Source organism: Colius striatus, chromosome Z (assembly GCF_028858725.1).
Source record: "Colius striatus isolate bColStr4 chromosome Z, bColStr4.1.hap1, whole genome shotgun sequence".
Lineage (NCBI taxonomy): Eukaryota > Metazoa > Chordata > Aves > Coliiformes > Coliidae > Colius > Colius striatus.
Genome location: NC_084790.1, coordinates 86,476,565 through 86,504,124, shown reverse-complemented (window position 1 = coordinate 86,504,124; position 27,560 = coordinate 86,476,565). Strand labels below are relative to the sequence as shown.

Sequence of the window (27,560 nt, the reverse complement as noted above, 5' to 3'; positions counted from 1 at the left end):
GAGGGCATTAAGGAGGGGCTGCAGCATGTGAGTAGGCAAAATACACGCAGGTACAGTTTATACCTGCAGAAACGACAGCACTGTAGATGTCCAACTACCTCCTTGGTCAACTGCCCAGCCTAGCTCTAATCCCTGGCTATGTGACGGCCCAGCAGCAATGGCTCATGGGGAAATCACCGAACAACAGAATCCTAAGGGTTGGAAGGGACTTTGAAAACTCATCCAGTGCAACCCCCTGCCAGAGCAGCACCACCTAGAGCAGGGCACACAGGGACTCATCCAGCTGGGTTGGAGTGTCTCCAGAGAAGGAGCCTCCACAGCCCATCTGGGCAGCCCCTGCCAGTGCTCCCTCACCTCAACAGGGAACAAGTTCTGCCTTGTGTTCCTTTGGAACCTCTTCTGTTCCAGCTTGTCCCCATTGCCCCTTGTCCTATCATTGGCCACCACTGAGAAGAGCCTGACTCCAGCCTCCTGACATCCATCCTTTATGGATTTATAAATATGAATGAGGTCATCCCTCAGGCTCCTCCAAGCTGCAGAGCCCCAGCTCCCTCAGCCTTTCATTACAAGGCAGATGCTCCACTCCATCATCTTTGTGGCCCTGCACTGAACTCTCTCCAGCAGCTCCCTGTCCTTCTGCAACTGAGGGGCCCAGAACTGGACACAATATTCCAGATGTGGTCTCACGAGGGCAGAGGAGAGGGGGAGCAGAATCTCTCTCCACCTGCTGCCCACAGCCCTTCTCATCCAGCCCAGGATGCCATTGGTCTTCTTGGCCACAAGGCTACTTTGCTGGCTCATGCTCATCCTGCTGCCCACCAGCACCCCCAGATCCCTTTGTGCTACACTACTGCCTCAATGAACTGCAGGTTCATTCCCCACCCTATACTGATACATGGGTTACCCCACAAAAGATGGTACCAAGCAACTGGAGACATAGAAACAGGACGAAATGTGGTGTTTCACTTGCACTGACTCAAGCTTGATGAACACCCTTTGCTCTGCTAAAAGTGCAAAGCAAGGATGTGAAACGTTACGTTTGGCTCAAAGCATCTTTTGCCCAGCAGTGAGTTTCTGCTTAGCCCTCAGATGGGAGAAGACTCAAAGCCACAGCCTCCATGGTTATGAATCCAGACACACCTCTGCTGGAGTGACAGAGTAGGAGTTAGTGCCTGGGGTATGCCTCCACCCACTGCCTCAGGGGTCTCAGAGGACTTGCAGCATTAATGCAGATGAACAGAGAGCTTTTCATTTTTCTGTTAAACACAAAGCTAATTATTCCTCCTCCTGACAGAAAAGGGTACCCAAGAGCAACGCGCATAGATGCACGTCAAGAGATGTGTGACTGGAGCAGTCCTCAGGAGCCTGCTGCTCCCAAGCCACCACAGGAATTTTAAAGCCAACAACAAAAGTAAAATCAAAATTAATGATTGTGTTGATGTTCAGGTACTTAAACATAAGGAGGAATACTGTAAGAGACGTGTATCTCCGGACAGGTCTTACTCCTGCACTCACTGTTTCAAAGGTGCAGCGTTAGAAAGGTTGACTTTGTGTGGAAATCAAAACAAAGCAAATACCCAGGAAAACAAACAAATAGTAGGGAAGGATGTACAGGGAGTTAGACTAGAGAAATTAATGAAAGCATGAACCTTGTGTCAATTGAACACCACCAGGACTGTCGCAGACAACCATCTTTCTGCCCTCATCTCCAAGGGACCTCTATGTCACTGGGTTCTTAGCACACTTGAAGAGACCTTACTTACCACAATGATTTATACCAAAACACCTGTTTAAGCCAATGGACTATTTTTGTTATGAGTAGCATTTTGTTATTTAAGCAGCATATATAATGTGAAAGTTAAACAAAATATCTGACTAGCTGTACTGCATCTAGATTATGCTGTACCTAAACAACAACTTGGGAGGTGCTCAACCTTCTCTACTTCTAGCCATTTAGGCACACTTCTTATCATACTCTTCATGCAACAAGCTTTTATGACTGGCTCCAAGTACTCCACAGTTTCTTTTTTCCCCTCTGCCAGTTGAAAAGTTTTAGTGATGGGGCAGAAGTTACCTGACATGTTTCTCTTAGCACTAGAAGTCAGTAGATGCATGTCATGTAAAGCTGCTAATTCTCTTCAGAATCACTTGGCGTCTAGTGGTAACTGATTGTGACAAAGCCAGTTGCCAAAAGAAGTGAGTCACTTATTCCTGACTTCTTCACTGGAGTGAATATTCTAGATCAAAGTGTTCTGATGTTCAACAGTCAATTAAGTGTTGAAGCAATACAGGCAGGAGTATCTTGCCTTCTTCCATGATCAAGTTACTCCCAAGGAAGTAAAACCATCACCTGCAGCTCATGTAATGCAATGAGAGATCCCATCACAGCTCACTAGGGAAAAGCAGAGCGACCTGCAGCAGCTCTGCATACTAGGCATCTACACTTAACTTCCAGAAGATTAAAGCTGGCACAAATGCATAGAGGAATTAAGGATGATAACTCAAAGCCCGTTGCACAAGAGCAGTCTTAAGAGAACAGAAAGCTTTCCCATAGCTTTTCATCTCCTACAGTCAAATCAATGTAAAACAATGAAAATCAGCACTTAAAATCATTGGTCACATCAAAAGGATAACTACCTTACTAGATATGCCAGGCAATTTGTCTGGGTATTTTTGGGATGCTTCTCTCCCTGCACTCCCATTTACACCAGAGAAAGGAGGTACATCTTACACACGAGACAGCGAGGAAAACTTGGGATCAAAAACAGAGCAGCACACAAAGGGTCAAATATTTACCCTGTTTCCTGCTATTTCCTTTCAGATTTCAGATCTGGCTTTAAGTACAAACGTGCTAATGAGTTGTAATGGCATGACAGAGTATACGTTTGTGCACCAGGGATGCGTGTGGATCTTACAAGTACAACAAAGGAACATTAAGCAGCGAGAGCACGAAGCAAGAGCTCGGGAATCGTCCGTTCCATTAAGCAAAAAAACTATTAAGCACTGTAGGTCATCAAGTGATGTAAAAAGCGGTCCCACAGGAATATATTATCATGGCATGTGGCAGAGAAAAAAAAAATAGAGGGAAAATAATCCAAATTGGCTAGCTAGTCTTTAAACACTGAACTTAACTGATTCCTGGCAGAGTCCTGAGCTGTGCCCCCTGCCCCTGTACACCTTGTCCGTGCCATATGTATGCCTATAAAATGCACACTAGTGAAAAACCTGTTGGCTCAAAGTTCATCAACACCCATCTGTTTTGCTGAAGTCACTCTCAAAGGCTGATACTTGTAATCACAGATTTCCAGACATAATGTCTTGGGGTTTGGGTTTGGTTTTTAAGTCTATTTTGCCATTTATCAGGAAAATTGATTTTTGGAGCTCCAAAATGAGTTTTGGGAGGAAAGTGGAGTTTGTTTTAGTTTATTTGCTGCTTCTATTATAGTTTATGAATTTGCATTTAATAGCCTAAAATCTCCTGTGACTGGGAATCAAAGAAAAGGTAGGAATAAAAAGCATTAAGTGAGTACTGGCTAATTTTGGTTGTTATAAATCCAATTATACCTCCTAAATGATTAATTCCCAAAAGCAATTTTCTTCCTTCATAAAAAGAGCAAGTGAGTGTGATGGATCCAGGCAATGAGAAACACACAACACTTCAGACAACGTCTTGTTTATCCTGTGTGTTTCCTGTAATTTCGGTATGGCAGCTTTCCCATGTTTATCCCTTAGTTTCTTAAAAGCAATACGTCCTTGTGTCACTGCAAATGACTTATTTTCATCCTTAAGTTCGCTGAAATCTGAAAATACTGGTACTATGATATTAAATACTCTTGCCTATGTCATTTCTGTGCACTCCACGTGCACTTAAATAGATCTTTTAGAGCTACTGGTGGATTTATGATGTTCTAAAAATACTTCAGCCTTACAGCTTCATCACTTTCCTAAATGAGGATTAAAATTTCTTCAAATCTGCAAGATCTTAACCTCAGACTCAACAGCTGTCCCAGAAACTCGTGTTGTTACAGAAACAGCAATGCAACACACGGTGCAATCACAATAAATACGGGGCTATAATTTAACTCCAGTTACCTTGTGGTTGTGGAATCTGCAGGTGCTCTGTCTAGACAAACACATGCCAAAGTTTTGATCCTTATCAGTACAATTATAAGGAAATCTCTGGATTTTTTTGGTTGTTCTAATACTGATGAAGCAACCTGACAAAACACCGTGGCACGAGCGGCAGTCTCACGTTCAGAGCTGAGGAACACAACGGTGGTGTCAAACATCATTTAAAAATGCTGTTAAATCCCTTGAAGCTCTTGAAGAAATAAGCTGCTGCTTGGCTGACAGTTTGTTGGGAGCATATGGGCCTACTTTCAGCTGAAGGAGAAACATGACAAGTTTTTTTTTGTTTATTCCATGGTACTTGTTCAACACAGTTTTTAGTCCCAGAATAAACACAGTTGCAGCAACGATTTGGAAAGTCCTCTGTCTTTTTTCCCCTGGATATTAGCCTCCAGAACCACCAGAAAGTTCCTTCCATAAAAAGGAAGTCTAGGTGCAACCATGAGACACCTGCCATAACGCTGCATTAAAACTCATTCACAAAATTAAGTGTTTCAGGAGCTCAAAGGGCAACACTGGCCAGCTGCACTATTCCACTGGCTTCATCAGGTAGGAAATATTTTCCACTTATTTGTCAAAGCAGTGTCTGAACTGTTCTTCTAGGTGGGTAGTTGCTGTGGGTTATTTATTTTTTCCCTCCATCCACCAAAACAACGTCTGATTTCAGCCAGGAAAATCAGTAGCAATATACCTAATCCTAATATACCTAATTTCTGTGCAAACCGATCCAGGTGGGACCTGCTTCTGCAGGGGGTTGGACTAAATGATCTCTAAAGGTCCCTTCCAACCCCTACCATTCTATGGTTTTATGGTTCTACCTAAACGCAAGGAATTGAGTGCAGTAAGGTCATATGAGCTAAGGAAGACCAATTTCTTTAAGGAACCGAATTAAAATGGCTACATATGTTATACTCGTGACTCATTTTACTGACACATGCCCCACATTGACAATCATAGAATCACAGATTGGTAGGGGTTGGAAGGGACCTTTAGAGATCATCCAGTCCAATCCCCCTGCCAAAGCAGGTGCCACCTAGATCAGCTGGGTAAAAGTACTCAGGTGAACCATGTTGATACACACTACAGGAGTCTCTAAACCTCTTTTGGTGATTATCAGAGCCAGGGCATTGGTCTAAATAGATCTGTAGCTGTTACGTAACTTATGCTCTGTTTGGCTTTAGGTTTTTACAAGAAAAGTTGTAATTTCCAGCATAAATAATTTTTTAGTTATAAATCATTATGGCCACACACATACCCCTAAATTCCTGCCTCATCACAAGGTGGCCTTCACAAAGAGGCTGGGTACTGAAGCAAAGGGATTTCCCTGTAATGCAACCTTAGACTCCACTTTTTCCCAGCCTCTGAAGGGCTGATGTTTCAGTTCAACAGCAAAGCCAGAACCTTTGAAAGACTGATCCTGTAGTCTATAAATAGAGACATAAGACAAGGTAGGGTGGTTTCTATCTGAAATCCTACCAATTACTAGAAAAACCAATAATCAGTAGTCTGTAAAATTGGAAGTCCTAATAAGATGCTGGAGAAGGAAGGAGCTCTTAGTTTCTCTCCAGTGCTCTCATTTCCGTTTCATCCTGGAACACTTTTTACAGCTGGAGCATGTCGGGGCTGTAAGGACCCTTGAGAAGTTCTTATAAACGGTGTATTTCCCCCTACATGGCAGGCTTCATGCATAAAATTCTTGACTGATTAAAAACAGTTTTCATTTGCTACATTTCCTTTATTGAAAGCACTTTAAACCATGAAAGTATAAGGGGAAGGATTTTAAGAGGGCAATATACTTTCAGTACCCCTGAGCAGCCTGTTCCACGTGGAGTTGACTGTTACCTTTTAGCAGTGACTGCTTTATTGACTGTTAATGCTTTAAAAAGCATGGTGAAATCACACTCAGAGTCTTTACTGTGAGAAAGATATATGCCCCTTATGCATACCAGTGGTTTGGCAATTTTAGCCTCCAGACATAAATGTTGATGTATTCTGGGTTGCCAAACAGCACAGTAGGTACTTAAAATGCTGTGAACGGGCCCGTAGTTTAAAAGTGACACAACTGGAGATTAGATTGTAATTCAGAGAATGAGTAAAACACCAAAACAAACCTGCCCAAAATATTAAAGCTCATGATTCTTCCTTTAGAATCTTGCAAGAATGAAATCTTGCACAGAAACGGGAGACTGAGTGAAATGAGGATACGTCCTGTTGACATGAACACGATCATCCATTCATCAGGACAGCCAATCACACATCCCACCACCATCTCCTTTGGATGAGAGCATCAGGCTGCCCAGAAAAAAGTCTGTACATCGTGCAACAGATCAGAAAGATTTGCTTTTCAAGTGTTATAATGTTAAATGTGGCTCCATCCCATCCCCATCCTCATCTACGTGACGTGAGGCTTTTCTGAGCATAGAGAGTTTACTCGCTTTGCCAAGCAATGATTAACACAACATACTGGACTGCAAGACCTTCATTACTCGTGTTGCCCTCTCTCCCTTGCTCTGCCATGTTTCCATCTGCCAGTGCCTTAAGTCAATGATGTTCTGCCAGCATTACACAGTGACTTCCTAAAAAAAAACCACCACAAAAATTCTGCTCAGTCAGGAATACGTGTCCTTCAGAGAGCAAAACACCACTTCTGCTTGAAGAACTTGTGGCCAATTCTAAATGCCATATGCCTTATGGTACAGGCTGCCCAGAGGGGAGCCTTACTTGGAGGGCTTCAAGAGCCACCTGGACATGTTCCTATGCAACCTGATCTAGGTGGGAGCTGCTTCTGCAGGGAGGTTGGACTGGATGATCTCTAAAGGTCCCTTCCAACCCCACCATTCTGTGGTTCTGTGATTTTCACATCATCAGAAGAAAAAACAGAGATCACAATCACCAAGGTCAGAAGGACTCTACAGTGAGGGTCCCAAGTCCAGTGCGCCGCAAAGAGCAGGGGCAGCTACCAGCAGGTTCTGTTGGTTTGTGTCCAACTGGACCTTGAGTATCTCCAAGATGAAGCCTCCATAGCATACCTGGGCAATCCAGTCCACCGTGTGATCACCCCTGTAGGAAAAATACTTATGGCTAAACTCATTACCATCATGTGCACCTTGCCTCTTGTCTGTTTCACTGTCTTTTCAAGCAAGAAACCCTAGTCAGTTCTTCCAGTTTCAGACAAATTGGTTTTGAACAGGGTAAGCCCCCACACCTCAGACTTCCCACCATCACTGCAGGTATATGAGACCTGGGTCTGCCGTGCAAAGCACAGTTCATCCTGTGAAAAGCTCGAAACTAGGGTCTGGGCACATCACAACAGGGAACACTCATGTATGTGAGTTCACTTAAAGAGAAGAATTCGATTTTACTAGTTAGCTGTTGCCAACAACCAAGATCAAGGCCAAATAACGACTTGAACTGGCAGAAAGCCCTACTTGGCAAAGCATAGCTCCCTCCAAAGATCACTTGATAACAGAATGACCAAGCTGTTTGTATTTGTAGGGATCTCCATCATTTTGCATAGGAATACAGCCGAGCAGTACATACACTGCTGAGGATATGAGGTTAAATGACCAGAGATATTGATAAAAGAGTGGTAGGAAGGAGGTGAGATAAGGAAAGAGCCAAGCCTTTTTACCTCTTTTAATGGGATATCATGAGAAAATGTGCCTTTTCTAACTGGTAGAAGAGTTTGGAGGAAGGGAAGTGACATTTAGTTTAAAGGACCTTCAGACTGGAACAGGCAACAACTCCATAAGGAGCACTGGAGAGACTAGCTGTGAAGAAAGCTGCCTGGATTCCCTCCCAGTGTAACTGCTGAGAGTTTAGGAAGACACAGGATGGCAAAAAGCTGTAAAGCTCTTAGGCTGAATTGGATTGAACCTCAGTTTTATTTCACATCCATGTGGCAGCACAGCAAGAGTAGGTAGTGCGTAGACTGGATGCTCAGAGACCTAGAGAAAAGTCTATGCCCCACTGACAAGCTGTGTGAGCACAGATATGGAAGAGTGAAAGCTTCAACACCTCCTGCCATTTCACCTTTCCTTAATGTCAATACAAGCTGCTCTTTCATGTAACCAATGCACCTGAGCAAACTCATATCTCACCTGCGCACTAAAAGCCATAAGTGTCAGTCTTCTACCCAGCATAAAGGAGTACTTCATCCATTTTTCCCAAGGTTACCAAGCTGGCACCTTCAGATACTGCCCAGCCCTTACTGAGGAAAGGCAACCAAGGCATTAACAGGTCAGAGCACTCATCAATACAGGAGGAGTTACACCCATACAAAGAGCAAAACCAAAAAGCATCCCCTTAGAACTAGCAAAATTCTTAACTGATGTTCATAAAGAAAACTGGAGTTTGGATTAGTGCATTCTAGTTGGTATCTCAAAGCGATTTTGAGTTCTATTGTAGCTTTTGACAGACTTCCAAATAGTCTTTTCCCCAATAATTAGACGACTGAGGACTCGCTACATTCTTCCACAGACCAATGAAGAGGCAAAAGGCTCCTTTAAAACTTCAAACCCCTTTAACAGAGATATTTAAGAACCTGTACGTGTCTGGGATCAATAGTAACAAACTTCTTTTCACAGAATCACAGAATGGTGGGGGTTGGAAAGGACTTTTAGAGATCATCCAGTCCAACCCCATTGCTAAAGCAGGTCCCACCTAGATCAGGTCACATAGGAACGTGTCCAGGAGGGTTTGGAGGCTCCTCCTCTGGAGGTCTCCAAACCCTCCCTGGGCAGTGTGGGCCAGGGATCCCTCACTCTCACAGTGAAATAGTTCTTCATAATGTTTAAATGGAACTGTTTGTGTTCCAGCTTCATCCCATCACCCCTTGTCCTGACGCTAGATACAACAGAAAAAAAGTGATGTCCCAACCTTCTGCTGCATACCTACACCAGTGCTTTAAAAGGAAGTACAAAGAGGCTGCCAATTGCAGTAAGATGCATAATGAATTCTTGTCCATGAAAGAGTTTCTAAACTCATAAAAATCTGCACATTCAATGCCCTACAGAAGTCTGGCATTTTTTTTTTTGTGATCTTCAATTATTCAGAAAAGCAGTTAGTTTCCAACTTCAGAGGTTTCATCTGTTTCGAAGACAATAAATATGCAGCAAATAACTCACAGCAACAAAGAGGTGATTAGACATATTTAAACAAGAATAATACCTTGTCAGAAATAAATTACTGTTGCAGAAGTGTCATATCTAGCTTTATGTCTTTTGAAGAGAGAGGAGAAAAAAGCCTCACAGAACTTGAAGTGCTTTTATATGCTTCCATTTTTTGTTAAGAAAAAACAGGAGTTTCTCACAAAAAGTAATCCCTGCAATCCAAAAAGTAGGAACCTTTCTCCCTACCTGCCACCATGACCTTGGCTGTCCGACTGATGATAGCTCCAATGCCTTCTAGAGATGCTTCACACTGGTAGACACCTTCATCTGGCTTGTGGTGCCTGGAGTGGACTATGTTTTGTATCAACAGGGACCCGTTGGCCAGTTGCTGCCTCCTTTCATCTACTGCCAGGTTTAAGAAGACTGCATCTTTCTTCCATTTAATAACCGGGGCTCCTTGATCTGATTCTGCTGCGCAGTTCAGCAGCACGTTGCTTCCACGCATGGTGACAGCATCCGAAGGCTCAGTCAAGAACCTCAACGACGTAAAAGTCTTCACCTGTAAACCTGAAACAGCAAGACCATAAGAGATCAGGAGTAGATATTGGCTATACATTTCCTGTGGAGGGTGAAACTCACCTTATTAGGTACAGAAACTCGATATAAGGAGCTACTGTGCAAGCCCCAGAGGCACCACAAATATGGCTGGTAAATATCATAAGAAATGAAACTGTGTTTCTCTGCAAATTAAGACACCAAAAAACCCCAAACAATTTCCGTTTTCGTCCTGCCATGACAAAAAAAAAAGCCCAGCACTTGTAAACTAATACATATTTTAGATGCAAAACACAAAGATAATGCAAAGATATAAATCTGTACAACTATACGTAGCTGAGCTGGAGATGAGCATAAAACCACCACACCTCGAGGTTTATTTGGAGAATTTATTGGCTTACAGGACATACTCTGGCCATGGGAGATGCATTCCAATGGGACAAGCATAAAAGTAGCATTGTGCCATTGCCATCGGCAATCAAGTTGAAGGAAAGCATGAGAGAGTGCAACCTGACCATCTATTGTAATCACTGCTGAAACCTTAAGGTTGTTGGACCCTCTTCCACCTCACTAGAACAAGGTTCTCCTCACTATCAGCTATGCTGGCCACTGCTCTCCAGTAGGCAGTAAGAGAAAAGCCACAAGAGTGTGTCCTTTGGATAGAAGAGAGCTAGAGCAGGTGCTGGCAGTGCCAACTCTGCAAGCTGCACACCATCCCTATCACAGCACTGAAGAGCTGAGATTTGTACTTGCTGCAAGAATGCAGAGGTCAAATTCTCGTGTGTCACTTCAGTAACAGGACACTGATCAACTTTGTGTAGTTTGCAGATAAATCAGACTGTAAATGCAGAGACACTCTCTCAGACCACAGCTGAAAGGTGGAAAAATAGTCAAAGCACTTGCTTGAGAAGGTGGGGATGCAGTCACACCAAAAGGCACGGTTCAAAACAACGTAAAGTGGTCATTTTTCTCCACTGCATCAAGCATTTTCTAACAGTTTATAAATGGGCAAAGCACATACAGCTTGAACCATTAGACATCCTTAAGTCTCAGACTACACTTGAGTAAGAAAGTATCAGATCACTTTCCACTATACTGCAGTAAAAGCAAAGTTTGTCACAACACTGTTTTGCCCATCCCAACCTCTCCTGGGACAGCACCTCTGAGGTGCTCCCAGGTTTAGACACAGACCACTTGACTCCCAGACAGACAGGCTGCTCCTCAGCCTCCACCAAACCCCATGCCCATGACAGCACTGCTGTTCTGTGCTCCAGGGCATGGGGAACTGAGTTTTGAAACAACTGCATATGAATGTAAATACAGCTTTGTTTTCTCCATCATCAAATGAATCCTTTTGCCTCGTTAGAACAAAGGGAAACTAAACCTTGTGTGATAAAAACAGGATCTAAAAAAGTTTTAGTCCCAGGAAAAAGACTGACTATTTCTATTTGATGCCTCAAAACAAAGCTTTCTATAAATGCATGTATAACAATGCAGAAACAGCCACTTGGCATTTTCAGGAGAGGTGGCTGAGGACTGGAGGAAGACAAATGCTACACCAGTCTTGAAAAAGGGCAGGAAGGGTGACCCAGGAAACTGCAAGCCAGTCAGCCTCATCTCCATCCCTGGAAAGGTGATGGAACCGCTCATCCTGGATGCCATCTCAAAACACACAAATGAAAAGATGGTTACCACGGGACTTAACACAGATTCACCAAGGAGAAATCCTGCTTGACCATCCTGATGCCTTCTGTGGAGTAAAACTAGCTGGCTAGATGAGGGGAGAGCAGTGGATGCCATCTATCTTGACTGCAGCAAAGCCTTTGTCATTCAGTCAGTTTTCAATCCACCTCATCATCCACTCATCCAATCCACACACTTCTTGAGCTTTCCTATGAGGATGTTATGGGAGATGAGCTCACAGAGCAGTGATAACAGAACCAAAACAGGTTGTAGACCTGTGGCCAGTGGGGTTCCAAAGGGATGGGTTCTGGGGCCAGTCTTGTTCAACATCTTCATCAACCACCTTGGTGAGGGCACAGAGGGACCCTCAGCAAGTTCCCTGCTGGCACCAAACTGGGAGCACTGGCTGATGCACCAGAGGCTGTGCTGCCATTCAGTGAGAGCTGGGCAGGCTGAGAGTTGGGCACAGAGGAACCTGCTGAGGTTCAACAAGGAAAAGGGCAGAGTCCTGCAGCTGGGGAGGAACAACCCCCTGCCCCAGGCCAGGCTGGGGGTGACCTGCTGGAGAGTAGCTCTGCAGAGACAGACCTGGCAGTGCTGGCTGATAATAAACTGAACATGAGCAGCAACGTGCCCTCGTGGGCAAGAAGCCAATGGCAGGCTGGGGGCATCAAGAAGAGTGTGGGCAGCAGGTCGAGGGAGGTTCTGCTCTGCCCTGGTGAGGCCTCATCTGGAGTGCTGTGTCCAGTTCTGGGCTCCCAAGCTCAAGAGAGACAAAGAACTGCTGCAGAGAGGCCAGTGCAGGACCACCAAGATGAACAGGGGACTGGAGCATCTCCCTGAGGAAGAAAGGCTGTGGGATCTGGGGCTGTTTAGCCTGGAGAAGAAAAGGCTGAGATGGGCTCTCACCAGTGCTGATCAATACCTAAAGATTGGGCATCAAGAGTCTTTGTTGCGTAGCGGCCAGTGACAGGACACGGGGTGATGAGCACAAGCTATGGGAGTGTCATTGGAACAGGAGGAAAAACTCCTTTGGTGCTGAGGTGAGGGAGCCCTGGCCCAGGCTGCCCAGGGAGGGTGTGGAGGCTCCTTCCTTAGAGGTTTCCAAGACCCATCTGGACACGTTCCTGTGCCCCCTGAGAGAGGGGAACCTGCTTTTAAGCAGGGCCTTGGGCTGGATTAGCTCTGCAGGGCCCTTCCAATCCCCATTGTTGGAAGGGATCCCAGTGCTCTGGGATTCAAAGATTCTCATTATAGAAATTAATTTTGTCATGCATTTAATACCTCACGTGCACAAACTGAAGTGGGAAGATATCAGATTGACAAACAACAAAGCTGCCAGCTTCAAAAAAATCAATAACTTTTTCCAAAGAGAAAGCAAGAGTCAGAAGCTTCTACTTGCAGCACATTTCAGGCACAACAGCAGCAGAGTAAGAACTTGGAATAAAATTGTGCAATAACATCAAGAAAAATAGTCAAATCCTGATTCATTTTTCATCTGTCTTAATGCTCTTATTTCTGCTCCTGGAAGAAACACATCAAAATTAGGCCAAAAGCTGTACATTGGCCATAAAAAATTGGGTACTATTAGAGGTATATTTACAATGCATGAAAGAATAGTTATTTTTAAAACATGTGTTCCTTTCCCTTCTCCCAAAGGCAACTGCACTCTGCCTGTAAATCACAGCTTCTTGTTGGACATTTTATTCATGTCACCAGTGCTTATACCACAGTTTAACACAGCTGTTTATGGCAGCATGTTAATGATCTTTATGTGGCTGTTATCACAAGTAAATAATCCACTTCTGCAGGAGAAATGTGGTTATGACAGCTTCCAGTGCAATAAATGCAGAAGTTACAGAAGTTAAACAAAGATTAACTTTCTTTTCATGCAATTACCCTTGCAGTTCAGTTGCAATTTCAACTATTCGTATCCTTTGCAAAAGGCATATTTAACCTAAATTGCTTCACTACAAGGAACCTAACAGCTTGAATAACCTGGAAAGCTTTCTGAATGTGAGGAAAATTCTAATCTTCCTGGAAATATTATTCCTGGAGATAAAAGTAATGGTGACGCCTAAAAAATGGAAGAAAATGACCACACGTTTTCAGAAGAGATTACTTGCAAAGATAAGAATGTAATGGCCACATTTTTGTAGAATATAAGAAAAAAGAAAGGTAGAAGTGTATGTGAAAATCCTATTAGTACCTATTCACACATTTGAACTACCAGCTCAGTTTAGAAAGCTCAGCTTCCACACTACCCCTGAAGCCAGGCCAGCCTGGATAGCTTTCCCAATAACGTGTCATTCACTGCACCCTTGACTTCTACAGAATTTCCTACCTAATTTCAAGCAGAAAAAAATAAGAAGTTGTTCCCTGTGAGGGTGGTGAGGCCCTGGCACAGGCCTCCCAGAAAGGCTGTGGCTGCCTCATCCCTGGCAATGTCCCAGGGCAGGTTGGGTGAGGCTGGGATCAACCTGAGCTGAGTGGAAGGTTTCTCTGCCTATGGCACATGGTTGGAACAAGATCAGTTTTAAGGTCCCTTCCAATTCAAAGCATTCTAAACTGAACTAATAGAAGTCTTAAGCTTGACCCACACTAAGAAACCAAACTCTGTTAATTCAGTTTATGAAACACACGTTGAACGTGCTCCAACCAAGGCTGATGGAAGTCTCATCTGCTGCAGAGGACAAGAGGCCATAAGACACAGCTCCATTTCTGGAAGATGACTTCAACACTGTTTGCCTCAAAAAAAAAAAAGCAGCTTATTACAGTTTCTTATTATTGGGGATGACTCTTCTCAGGGAAAACTATTTCACCATGAAGATTCCTGTGTTTACTATATATTCCCTAAGGGCAGTGCATGCTTATGTGTGTGCATATACACACCCTGAAACAAACACCCTGAGCCTGTGAAAGAATTCCCAAGGTACTGTAGTAAATACAAGTCAGTGCAATTTCACCAGCAGCTTTTCATAATGGTGCATCCACTCTGAGGTCTAAGTCAGACTTAAAAAGCGTTCCCCTGGATCCCTTTTCTCCTAGATAGCATCTCTCCTTTGTAAGCATGTCAGACTTCTGTCTATACTCGAGCACCCACGTACTGCTACCTCAGGGTAAGTCAGCTGAGGAAGTGGCACAGAACAGTCCATATTTACATTGCTCCTATAAATTCTTCAAGTCCCTACTGCCTAAAGTCATCTCATGCCAAGAACAAGACCAAAAGGAAGCAAAGCTCGAGCTTATGCTGGTCTTTCCTTCTGATGCACTCGGACCAGTGAGCCTCCTCTTTCCAAAAGCAGGAGCACACTCTCAGGCTCTGAATACTTCCATCCCTGTGTGGTGTAAATCCAGAGAGAACCCCAGCAGCTGCAAGCAAGGAGGCAGAAGCAAGAGCCCAGACATACATCTGTCTCTCCAGCTACCTATTGCACAGCCTTTTATCATCTGGAAACACGAAGATGATGAAAAAGTTCTTTAATATCTCTCCCAGTCCTTGGGCAGCTGCTTTGCTATTGTGTATTACAGTAAGTGTCTGGTATTTGAAACTGCTGCAAGTGTGAGCCACTTCACTGCTTTCATAAGCAGGGGAAGGATTCCTTTTAAAACAGAGATGCTAAATCTCCAATTTAATCCCTACTGCAATAGCTTGACTGACATGAAAGGCAGCGAGGGACAAAAAAAAAGGAAGGCAGTCAGGCAGGAGAAATAAGAGAAGAACAGCTCTTGTAAAACTTGCTATAAAATGCACCCTTGTCTTCTATTTCCCAGCTCTGGTCTCAATGAGAGTGAGTGTCTATTAGGCACTTTGGCTTATGCCCTTTATTTTTCATCTGCGCTTACTTGCAGTCCCTCAGAGCAGTGATTAACAGTCACCAAGTTGTGGACAAGGCACTTGTTCACATTCACTCTGAGTCCTGATTTGATGTTTGATGGAACTGTGCAAAAACTGACGTGCACCCATAGCAGTTCAATACTTTCTTGCATCACAGTGAGAACATGCTTGCAGCTGCCTCGGGACACCCACCTTCCCTGGGACTTGCTTCCAGGCTCTTTGCCTCTCAGGAGCTTTAAAGTCAGAAGAAAGGGAAGTGTTGTTAGAACTGCTTTAGCTGTTGCAGCAGATACATTCACTAAGTGCATGCTCACAGCTGTGTTTTGAGGTCCAGCACTCTCATCCTTGACAAAAACAAAGGAAATTAACAGTCCTGCAAATTTCAGGCTGCTGAAGCTGATGGGTCCAGGACCCCTTAGAGCTTCCTTTTCCCTCCAAACACAGTGTGTGCTGAGGGACTATGAGTACAGATTTATGAGCTCTATAGCTTAACAACAAACTCAAATGGAAGCACTGTGAAGATTAAATACCTCCTACACTAAGCTACCGAGTCAGCTATTCCAAGCACATCTGTGTCATCAAACAAGCCTGCAGCACTACTTGGAGATCTGAAGCTCTGAGGTCAAGGAGAGTGCCCTTGGCAATACTCCATGTGTCCTTTAGCCAAATAAAGGAGAAAACTTGAAGCTAAAAGACTCCATCCTTGGTCCCTTGCTGCTTTAGCAACCAAGACATTACCCTGTGTGATGACCTGCTTTGTGATACAGGAATACAACTAATGGGCTTCTCACTCTGACAGGTAACATCAGAGTAACTTCAAGGTTATCATTCTCCAGGCCACAGAAGAAATTAACATTTGAAAGATCATCTCTGATGTGCTGCTTAATCAATCCCTTGCCTTGAGTCCTCTACTTTCTCTTCTGGCTTTGTGAAATGTAATCTTGCAAGGTGGGGGTTTTTTTTCCCCTTCCCTTCATGTTCTGCATCAGTTGCTTCCATTATAGAGAGGGAAGAGATGTCACAGTTGCAAAAGCATTTGACTAGGCCACCCCTGGAGCTCTGTTCTTTTTCAAATAAACATTAAGAAACAAGACTTTTGCACAAAAACCATTTGAAATCTGTGAATACAGAAATAACCCCTGGCCTAACTGATATTTGGTATCAGAGCATTGTAGCTCAACTAAGTCTATTAGGACAAAGTGTATTTATGGACACTCAGAGTATATACTTTCTCAGAGGATTCCCCCCCCCCCCCCTTCCCCCTTCATCTACAGAGCCTGCATAAACTGTCTTAATGGCCATGCTAATAAGCATTAATTTACATGCTCAGATAATATAGAATGCACAGCAAAACTTGATGCAGCTTTATCTCTTTGCACAAGACACACTAATATGAAGCTTAATATATATTAAAAGGAGAACTCTTGTTTTAATGTGTTTATTATGACTTATGGTGTGCCTTCTAGGGTGCTAAATATTTAATTCCAGCTCTATGAAATTTGAAAATCCAGCCTCATGCCTGCACTTGACGTTCAGATGTGGAGTTAAAAACTCCTGCTCCAAGAAATGTACAATGCAACACAGAAGAACGTGGTACACAGAAGCATTGTTCAACTTCTTATGTAAAAGTGGACTTTATCATATTCCAAACTGCTGAATTTTTAAGTGCTGCTATCACAGGATTTTGGACTGTATGGTGGTAAAAGTGCTTGTAGCAACAACTCCATCATAACTCCTCCACAGCCACCGAGTTGTTAGCAGCCGTGACTGGTTGTCTGTTTTTTGCTTGAAGCTTTAGTTTGATACAAGGAAGATGATTAGGTGATTTATCACTAAGAGTAGTGCTTCCACAGCACAGTACCCCATTGCTGATACCCAGAGTGCTCAAAACATCAGTCACAAAGAACTTCAGCTGGGTACAACTCATGAGCAACATCTACAAAAGGGGCTTTATCAGGGACAACTCTAAGACCACCGAGCAGATCCAACATCATCTGTGTCCCACATTCAAGCCACTCCTCCAGTGTAAAATCAGTCATGTTAAAAACATCAGTGAACACCTTCATCAAACCAAACCAGCCCAGTTTCATGCCTAGTTCTACTTGCCAAAGAATGAAAGAGAAAGCTCATGCAACATCACATGTCTGTCCCATCACTGTGAGCACTTGGTGCTCAGATTTTGTCAGACTGCAGATGTTGAACAGACTCTGGTGGGATAAGCAAGATGAGAGCACACATATGCAGACGCTCCTTTCCACTACCCCTCCAAATACTGACACCTCTAAGTGGTTATGGATTGGACCTGTTTGGTTCTTCTCAAAGATATTTGGGATAGGACCCCTAATTTGGAGAGTGATAAGAGGGCTGTCTCAAGCTAAGCTCTGACCGCAGAGCAGACAGAGGCACTCCTTCTCTTCCTTCAGCCCCAGCCATATGTTCGTGGGCCTTCCCTTGCCTTAACTCCAGCAAAGGGGAAAAGACAAGAGCCAGCTTGACCTACCTACCCCCCAGTAGAAAAACACTCTCAGATCAGATTCCTTATAACTGAACCATAAAACACAAGGCAGAAGAAAGGAGCACAAGGGCTGGGGAAGAAATGAAGGAGATCAAGTCTTGTGTCAGGAGGCTGCTGTTCATCTGCTTTGGGCAAATTCATCCACAGTTTGCTTACTTCACCCAATGAAGCTCATAAAGCTCTCATTAATAAGTATAAAAATGGTGGGTGTCAGGAGGTTGGGGCAGCACTTTTTTTTCCCTGTTGTATCTAGCAACAGGACAAGGGGTGATGGAAAGACTCTGGAATACAAAAAAGTTTCACTTACACATAAGAAATAACTGTTTCAGTGTTTGAGTGAGGGAGCCCTGGCCCAGGCTGCCCAGGGAGGGTGTGGAGGCTCCTTCCTTGGAGGGCTTCCAGACTTGCCTGGACACGTTACTGTGTGACCTGATCTAGGTGGGACCGTCTTTGGCACAGGGGTTGGACTGGATGATCTCTAAAGGTCTCTTCCAACCCTACCATTCTATGATTCCATGATTTAGAGCTCATCCAGTCCAACCCCGTGCCAAAGCAGGTCCCACCTAGATCAGGTCAGTCAGGAACACTTCAAAATGAGTTTTGGAGCCCTCCAAGGATGGAGCCTCCACACCCTCCCTGGGCAGCCTGGGCCAGGGCTCCCTCACCTCACAGTGAGAGTTTTCCCTTATCTTTAAATGGAACTTCTTGTTTTCCTGTGTGACCTGATCTAGGTGGGACCTGCTTTAACATCAGGAATGGACTGGATGATCTCTAAAAGGTCCCTTCCAACCTCCACCATTCTGTGATTCTACTATTCTAAGCTCAGTCTACAGCAGCCTCAGGCAGGGCCAAAGCTCAGGTCCTCAGAGCTGACATCTCTGATGTCAGATTTAGGTAGGACTGCCTTAAAAGTGTACGAATAATTCTTATTGCCTAGTTTTAGCTGAATCTAGTCTCCCCAGCCGACAAGCCCTACAATATATGCTGCTTCTTCAGGCTTATAAATCGATTTAAGCTACACATTCACAGGAACAAACTCAGAAGATTCAGTTATCCCTGGAACGAAGGGAGAGAACCATTTTGTTTCCTGCACATCACAGGAGCTGCACAGCACAAGAGTTTTTTGGCTACGTTTAAAAACATGGGTAGCGTTGGAAGAGGGACTGAGGTTTGCTTAACACAGCAGGATCCAGCAGCTCTTCTCACTTAAAGCTTTCCAGAACAGCCAGTGCAGACCCCACAACATCTGTGGGAAACCCAAATAGAGCCTGGTGCTTTCTTACAGCAGGAAAGGAAGCAAACTGGGTTTTAACTCTGAGCATCCAGAGAAAACTGACGACCTGTTAATTGCACTGACTTGGCAGTGAAGTTTTCTCCTGACTGCTTTTGTTTAAAATACCCTAATTAAGTTACCAGGAAACCATATTATTGGCTGGGTTTCCTCAGTTTTCTTCACTTTACACAGATGAATTCCACAAGGAAAGAAGTGGTAGCACTGTAGACACAAACTACGTATAATTAGAGATGTATATTATAAAATAGCACAGCACTACTGGTGTTTTCCTAATTTCCTGTATGTTAAACACACTTTAAGATTAAATAAATGTAAAAGTGCAGTCAAACGTGCAAATTCCTGGAGAATAACACTGTTTTAAGGTGTCTGCAAGTGGTATTATCACCTAGGATCTTTTGTAACTTTGAACAACCCCATTAAGTTTCCAAACACCTCCCAGCAGAGACTCCAGCACAGAAGGGGCTGTGTTAAGTTCATTTCCAAGGTACACCAATGACACCATCATTGGTTTTCACGTTGTCCTCAAGCAAGTGCTTTCTGTCTTTCTGACAGTGAAAGAAATTACTCCCACAACTGTTAAATACCCATTCAAGACACACCAGATTGCAGGTTTTCCCATCAGAAAGGGTCTGTTTTCCAGAACATTACATTTCAGGAGTCAGCCAGGCACGGGCCTGGAGAACAGGGCTGAAAAGTCAACTCCATCCTGACAGCTACAGGATGTTAAAAGCTGTCTGCCAACACCCCACCTCACACTTGAGACCTACAATGTGACCTTCTCATTTGGTGAGTCACGAAAAAGATATTCCTAAACTGAAACTTCTCAGCTCCAGCCACCTTCCAGCAGAGTTTCAGGCTGAAGCACCCCACAGAGGCATGTCACAGGCCAGACCAGCTACAGAGATTGCCTAGCTAGAGAGATGGGACTAAATGAAGGGCAGCAGTGAGGTGAATTTTAAGCATCACGAAATTGCTGAGGTTGGAAAGGACCTTTAAGCTCATAGACTCCAACCATCATTGCCCCAGCACTGCCACAGCCACCACTAACCCATGTCCCTCAGCCCCACAGCTACATGCCTTTGGGATCCCTCCAGGGATGGGGACTGCACCACTGCCCTGGGCAGCCTGGCATAGGGATGGACAGCAAATTGTTCCCCATCTCCAATCTAAACCTCCCCTGGTGCAACTTGAGGCTGGTAACTGTAGAGACAGAAAATAGAACAAAATTGCCTAAATTAAGATTACATTGCTAGACTAAATTATCTAGATTAAAAAGGATGCATAGGGAGGGAGTGAGAGGATGAGGGCTGAGCAGTGAGGAATACCAAGCATAAGAAGGAAGAGGAAAGCCCCCAGTGCAGTGGTGAAGCAGTCGAGAAGCAGGCAGGATAACAGAAAAGATGGGGAAAAGAAACAGATCAATCCAGCACCGAATCCAAGCCAAGCAGAAAAGTGCTAAAAGGAGAGAGTCCAGTGAAATACAAACAAGGAAAGGCCCACAGATCTGGCCAAATGCAGGTTTTTACCAGTCATTGTGGAAAAAGACTGCAAGAAAGTGATGTGAGCCAACAGAACAAACACCTGCCCTTGGATGAAAGGGCAAAGAAGGCAGTAGTTGGAGAGGGCAAGGACATGGAAAAGAGTGATGTGAAGGAGAAAGAAAGAAATCAGGTGAGAGAAAGACTGAGAAGAAAAATGTTATGATAATGAAGAGTGAGAGATCCCGAGTTAAAACATCAAAAGAACACAACAGATGCTGAAAAAGGAAATCCCTTGCAAGAGCTTTGAGCCAGAGACAGGCAGAAAGACCGAAACCAAAGCCAGTAGTTCCAAGGGCTTTTTGGGATGATGATGCATTTGGAGGGGGAAAAAGGACAGGGCAAGGGAAGAAACAAGAGTGAGGAGGGGATGGAAAAAACCCCACCAGACTCCAAGAATGAGGCCTCTGTGCTAAATTTAAGAGCAGTATAGCTCAGAACAACCCATAGCACAAACAGCACTGCTCACAGACACATGGCAGCGCTCAGAAGGAACCTGCTTCTCGGGAAGACAAAACATTTAGACAGGGGGGTTTTTTGTTTCCATGTTTGTTCGTTTCTAAATGCATTCCTCCTTCCTCACAGGCCATTTAGTAATGCAATAAATTAATTTGTACTTTAGAAGTGAACTCTTTAATCCTTTTTGTTCTCTCCCCTCCCCATCAAATGCATCCTACTGAATTTGCATGCATTAGCATAATGAAACATTAATTACACAGCTTTTTGGATAGGACAAGCACAGAGCTTCAATCAATCTCAATAACTCGCATCGGGAAGGTGAAAACCACTGGCCAGGCTTATCAGGACAGCATAATAGACACAAACACATCAACAGTGTCTGTTGTGGGTGTGATTTAAACCCAGTATCCAAACCCAGAAACACACTCAGAAAATGACAAAGAAAGTAATAAATATCAATTATGTTAATGATACACAGACAAATTGTTTGCTCCTGGTTTTGTTAGAAACTAGAGCTGCGTTTGCACTGAAGGATGATCTGGCACATCCAACCCAGGGGAGGTTATCTCCTTCAACATATTAGGTGATACAGCTGCCAAAAAACAACTTGTGCCCCCTCCAGCAGCCAACTGAGGAAGTCTGCTTCTAGTCTTAAGTTACCACCTCATGTGCAGCCTTCTGAAGCTTCTTCAACCTGTGGCTGTGCCTTGTGTTGTAGGGGGTACAGAGGGATCACCTAGGACTCTGCACAACCAGAGACCTCCCTGACAGACCTCAGATTGACATACACATGAAGCAAACCAGCTCCCGAGGTAAGGTAACAGGAGGTGGGTTGTGTCCTCCTCCCACGACTGTGCAGACAGTATCTTTATTACCGTGTTCTCTCCATTCCTCATTTACAAAAAGGAGAAAGAAGCTTTCTCATTCAATTCTTGAAATTAAAATTCCCCCACTTCTATTTAGCAAAGAGCTTCTGGGAACACCAAAATGGTGTTCATTAAGGAAACAAACTGCAGTGCTACAGTAATGTATGTGAACATTAAAGAAACAAATGGGGACTTCACTGCAGATGTAGAGTCCTCCTCTCGTTCCACAATAAAAGCACACAGCAGAGCCGATGGACTGTGTGCCCTGAATGCATTGCAGCTTTTGGTAAAAAAAAAAAACACGGAAGAATTAAGATAAAAAAGTCTAATCTGAGTATAATCTGAGTCATAAAACATCCAACAGCAACAGAGACTGCTGTCGTGAAGGATAACCAATGAATATCAAACTGCTCCCGTCACACTCCCTTAATGCACCAGCCTTTCTAGCAGAGAAAAAAAACACCCCAATTCATTTCATTTCATGATAAATCAGTTTCCTTGTTCTACTTTCTTTTAAGTCTGTGTCTGTCTCTCCACTACAGTGACAGAAAAACTGAGGGGCTAGAACAGATGACCTCCCAAGGCCCCTTCCAACCTAAAACTACAAGGCAAAGGCATCACCTCCCCACCTCCCAAAGAATGCAGACCTTGTGGAAAAATTAAAAATAAACATTAAAAAAATAACTGGCTACAAAATGAACCTCTCCTTTGGGAGCTGGTCACATATAACACGCTCCATGACAGGCAATTTGTCTCCAATTGACCACCTTACAATTTAAACATATTCCTATATACCAATGACTTTTTCCATCAGCACTAGAGGTATGATTTTTGTTTCATGGGATATGTATAACTGCTAAAACTTGAGTTACAGAATTACAGAATGGTATGGGTTGGAAGGGACCTTTAGAGATCATACAGTTGAAACCCCCCACCCAAGTAGATCCCGCGTAGATCAGGTCACACAGGAACGTGTCCAGGTGGGTTTGGAAACCTCCCAGGAAGGAGCCTCCACAACCTCCCTTGGCAGCCTGTGCCAGGCTCCCTCACCTCAACATTGAGACAGTTTTTCCTTATGTTTAAATGGAACTTTTTGTGTTCCATCTCTTTTCCATTACCCTTTGTCCTGTCACTAGAGTTTCCTGTGTTTTAGGGATCAGGCCCATGATATGAGGGGTCAGATTTTGATTTGGACAGTAACGTTAATTTCATTTACATCAAGGAATTATCTGGACCTGTGTTTTGAAGTCTGAGTCATGACATGGAGAGATTTTTCCTGAAATCACAAACTAGGAGGACCTGCTTTTGTTGCAGATGCACGTTGACAAGTCATTTGCAAAGATCCAATGAAAAAGGTACTGCATGCCACTATGTTTCAAAGATTCTACAAAGCCCAGAAGAGACATCATCCAAGTAACATCCCAAAGCTGCCAATATGAGTTTACTTGCAGGACTCTGCAGTTTTTAGTTGGAAGAAACACAAGGCAGAACTTGTTCCCTGTTGAGGTGAGGGAGCACTGGCAGGGGCTGCCCAGATGGGCTGTGGAGGCTCCTTCTCTGGAGACATTCAACCCCAGCTGGATGAGTCCCTGTGTGCCCTGCTCTAGGTGGTGCTGCTCTGGCAGGGGGGTTGCACTGGATGAGCTTTCCAGGTCCCTTCCAACCCTTCAGATGCTGTGATTCTGTGAAATCAGCTTTCTGAAACCTGCCTGCAGTAAGCAGTATTTCCCCTCACACTCATCCTTTGGGCAGAAGTGTCCTTAAAACCCAAGCCTCACTCTCTGCCAGCTGCCAAACATCAATTAACTGAGCACTTCCTAACAAGGAGGGGACCAAAAAAAAAAAAAAAGAGAAGGAATCAATTTAAATTTTGATCACTAAGCACAGAAAACATCAGAACTCACATGCCTCAGTTTTGGTGGCTGTGCAATGCAGGCTTCCAGAAAAGACTCAATAGTCCTTCCCATCTGGGACTAGGAAGGGGATATGGAATCCCAAATGACAAGCAGTCAGCTCTCCTTGCTGCAACTGAGGTTTCAAGGAAAACAAGCTTTCATGGGGAAAAAGAAACCATTTCAGTCCAGGAAGTGAAACCTCTTGAACTAGCTCTCCAACATTCTCATTTCAACACATGTTAAAACAGAGGAAGCCCTCATTCTGGAGTAGATACAACGTTTATTTTAATGCACTTGCAAAGTTTCTTATCAAATTGCAAGAAAATATATAGCTTTTATTCCATGTTTTCTTCCAGACTGCTCCCTAAACATATGCTGTATTTCAGCAGTAGCAAAGAAGATGAAAACCTCCCAGGTAAGGTTTACCATTCCCTCTCCTCCTTTGCACATATGTCTTCTGATAAAGTCATAACTTGACCAAAAGGACATTTTCTCCTTAGTCTGCTCTGAACTTCTTGTCCTTCAAAGAAGAAAGTCACAGATCGTCTTCAACCAAAAGTTTTTCTACTGTGCTTAACTCATCTCTTTTCCTCTTCCCATCTCTTTGTAAAGGTGAAGATGCTCTGTCCAGGCTTTCACAACAGCTGAAAAATGCTCTCTTCAAACCCCTGAAGAGACAGATAATTCTTCTGTCCCTTATCCACCCACAGCTGACAAAGTAATCAGACTGTACTCCCCCAGGTGCCTCTACCACCAAAGCACTGAAGAAGCCCAGATCTAGTTAAAAAGCAAAGTCAAGGCATCACCCAGTATCCACTTCAGCATGTGCCACCACATTTGTTGTAGAAACACGTAAACAAGGAGCCCCTTTGCCTCTCTTCAGCTCTCTCAGGCTGAGATCAGTGGCCACTTGGCCATGCAAGAAGTAAGACCTTGTGCCTAGGTTCCCTGGCTACTTGCACAAAGATGCTTGGTTAGAGCCCAAGCCACTCACTATGGATTGCATAGATCTGTGCCCAATTCCTACTGCAGGTCTGTTGAAGAGAAAAACTCATTGCCAAACCATCAGAGTCCCTCTGACAGTGTCCTGTTGCCTTTAGGTAAGTTGGCACAAGAACCAGCGCACCCTGAGGCTTAAAACACCTAGAAGGTGTATGACAAGGTTGCTGTGCAAATATAGCTTAGCCATGCTTTCTCACTAACTTGTTTCTCACCCTTGCACAATGATCTCCAAAGTTCCTATGTGACCTGATCTAGGTGGGAGCTGCTTCTGCAGGGGAGTTGGACTAGATGATCTCTAAAGGTCCCTTCCAACTCCTACCATTCTGGGATTCTATGAAAGTATTTTTACAAGTTCACTTCCAATTCTCCTGGGCACACACTTCAAGAACAATTGAGGTTAAGAGCTGCAGTGCAGCACCTGTAGGAAGAGAGTCCCTTCACCCAGATAACCATAACAGAGTTACTATGCAAACTCAGTTGGCAAATATACCTGTGGAGCCTAGCAAAACCTTGGAAGTCAGAGCACAAAATTCAGTCACTCTTATTAAAATGTTGTGTAATTACAGTAGCTTCCACTCAATTTTAAACTTGGAGCAAATAAATCCAAAAGCACTCCGATGTCCTATTCCCAACCTGAGAATTTCGCTCGTAATAAAGTTATTTTTAGAAGTTTGCCAGCTCCAAGGGAAAACAGAAGGAGCAGTCCGACATCATATTATTCACTTGAACGAGTTTCCAAATTGGAATCACTAAGATTGCAAATACGGAGTTGTAACGACATGGGAATCCATTTGAAATAATTTCAGATCTGAATATTGCCATACGGTCCTGTTGATTTCGATGAAGAAAACTTACTCATGTGGATAATACTATGCAGATGGGGCAGTGGCTTTGGGGCCTGTTGCCAAGCCTGTGCCTGCTCTTGGCCACCCCTGCAGCTAAATGCCTTTTGATTGAAAGTATTTCTGGGAGGAAAAAGGGAAAAAAAAGAGAAGACTATATACCAAAAGTATTTAAATCCCTTAACTAGGGACTGAGGCTTATGTCACAGCCATATGTCTGACCTGTTTCTCTGTTTGAGGTTCTGGAAAAACACAAAAATCACCTCTGTGGTTGTGAGGTTTTGGGTATTTGTTTTGCCGGGTTTTTTTAATTAAGAAGCAAGATGAGTAAATAAACGAATCAAGGCTTGTGAACCAAGAACACCAAACAGAATCACCCAGCACACACAGGCATAAAACCTTGCAGACCTCGCTCCCACAGATATTCTTTGTCCAAGGCACAGACCAAACACACAGAGCAGGGAAGTGAAGTCAGCATCAGAATGGATCGTGCTTGTCCCCACGGTAAAACCGTGAGCTCCTCACCAGGTCCAAATGAAGCACTGCAGGGCAGAAGAATGACAAACTGACTTGGAAAACACAAGTCATTTCCCCCAGAACTCCATGGCTGCCTGTCATTGCTCTTTCCTTTACGTGAGGAAGGCAATTTGCACAAGAAGTGTTGCTCTGACACTACGTGAAAGGATTTCCTCCAGCTCTACTGTAGGTTAAAGGTATAAGGTACAAACAGTTCTGCAGCACATGACCACCAAACGTGCCAATTGCCTTATGGACAACAGCCAGTCTCCACCTCCCTTAACCCAGCCTACCCCTGACCTGCTCCTCTTTCTTTATACTACACTTTCTACACATATCTTTTACCATTCTGCACTCTTTGTTGGTTCAAACCCTGGCTGAGCAACAGAAAGCCACGTTGGCACATCCTACAGCAAACTCCCGCAACCAGCTGGGACAAGACGGGTTTTATTTAACATTCCTGTTTGGTGCTCTCCACCTGATTCAAGTTGGGTAAAGGATCAATTTACACAATTTCAAGGACAAAAGAAAAATATGAAATAAAACCAGAAGAAATGCAAACCCTGAGCTACACGAAAGGCAGGTAACGGGAGGAGCATCTGTCAGTTTTCAGCAAAGTTGCAAGAAACGCAGTTATAAACTTAGAAAGACAGTTGCTGTGGGCAGAGGGGGAGGCCCCAGACATCATTTCATAACCTTTGCCAATGGTAACAGCTTCTTTTAAATGCAAATGCTGAGCTCAGTACATGCTGAGACTGCAGTGGTACCTCGAGGGCCAGGCAGCCACCAGACAGAGCCTCATTGTAGCAGGAGCCCCGCGAGCGCACAATACAGACCTTATTCCCCAAACCTCATACAGAAAGTGGGTCTGCAGTACTGTGCAGCTGAGGGAAAGCCACAAGCATCATACCCTGGCTGCTCTGAATACCAATAACCCTCAGGGCATCAATCCACTGGCTGCAGTCTTCCCCGGCTGCAAAGTTTCAAAAGTTTTGTGAAACAACCTCTCTCCAATTGAAAAGCAGTTTTGTTCATCATGAATGGCTGCATCGCACTGGTACAACTGAGGATGACATCTTCTAGGCTTAGAATCACCAAAATGACAATGCTGAATTGAGAAGCACTCGGATCCTGGCAGCTGCAAGCCCACAACTTCTGAAATTGCCTGCTTCGGTTTACGCTAACCACGGTGATCAACGAAACCCGCTTGAAGCAACATCTCATTCTGCACGTTGGTTTTGCACGTCTAACGATACGTTAAAAACTTCCCTTTAAAAGCAGGAGCTATCATCCTTCCACTAGACAGGCTTCCTTCCCC

General features: G+C 44.0%; 1 protein-coding gene across 1 annotated transcript in view; it reads right to left on the bottom strand.

The window, feature by feature from the left end:
- DCC (DCC netrin 1 receptor) overlaps positions 1-27,560 on the bottom strand; it is a 550,939-nt gene that overhangs the window by 395,595 nt on the left and 127,784 nt on the right. Inside the window, exon 4 of the mRNA XM_062018865.1 lies at positions 9,486-9,858. Within this exon, the coding sequence (XP_061874849.1) occupies positions 9,486-9,858 (373 nt within the window). The remainder of the gene's footprint in view (positions 1-9,485; positions 9,859-27,560) is intronic.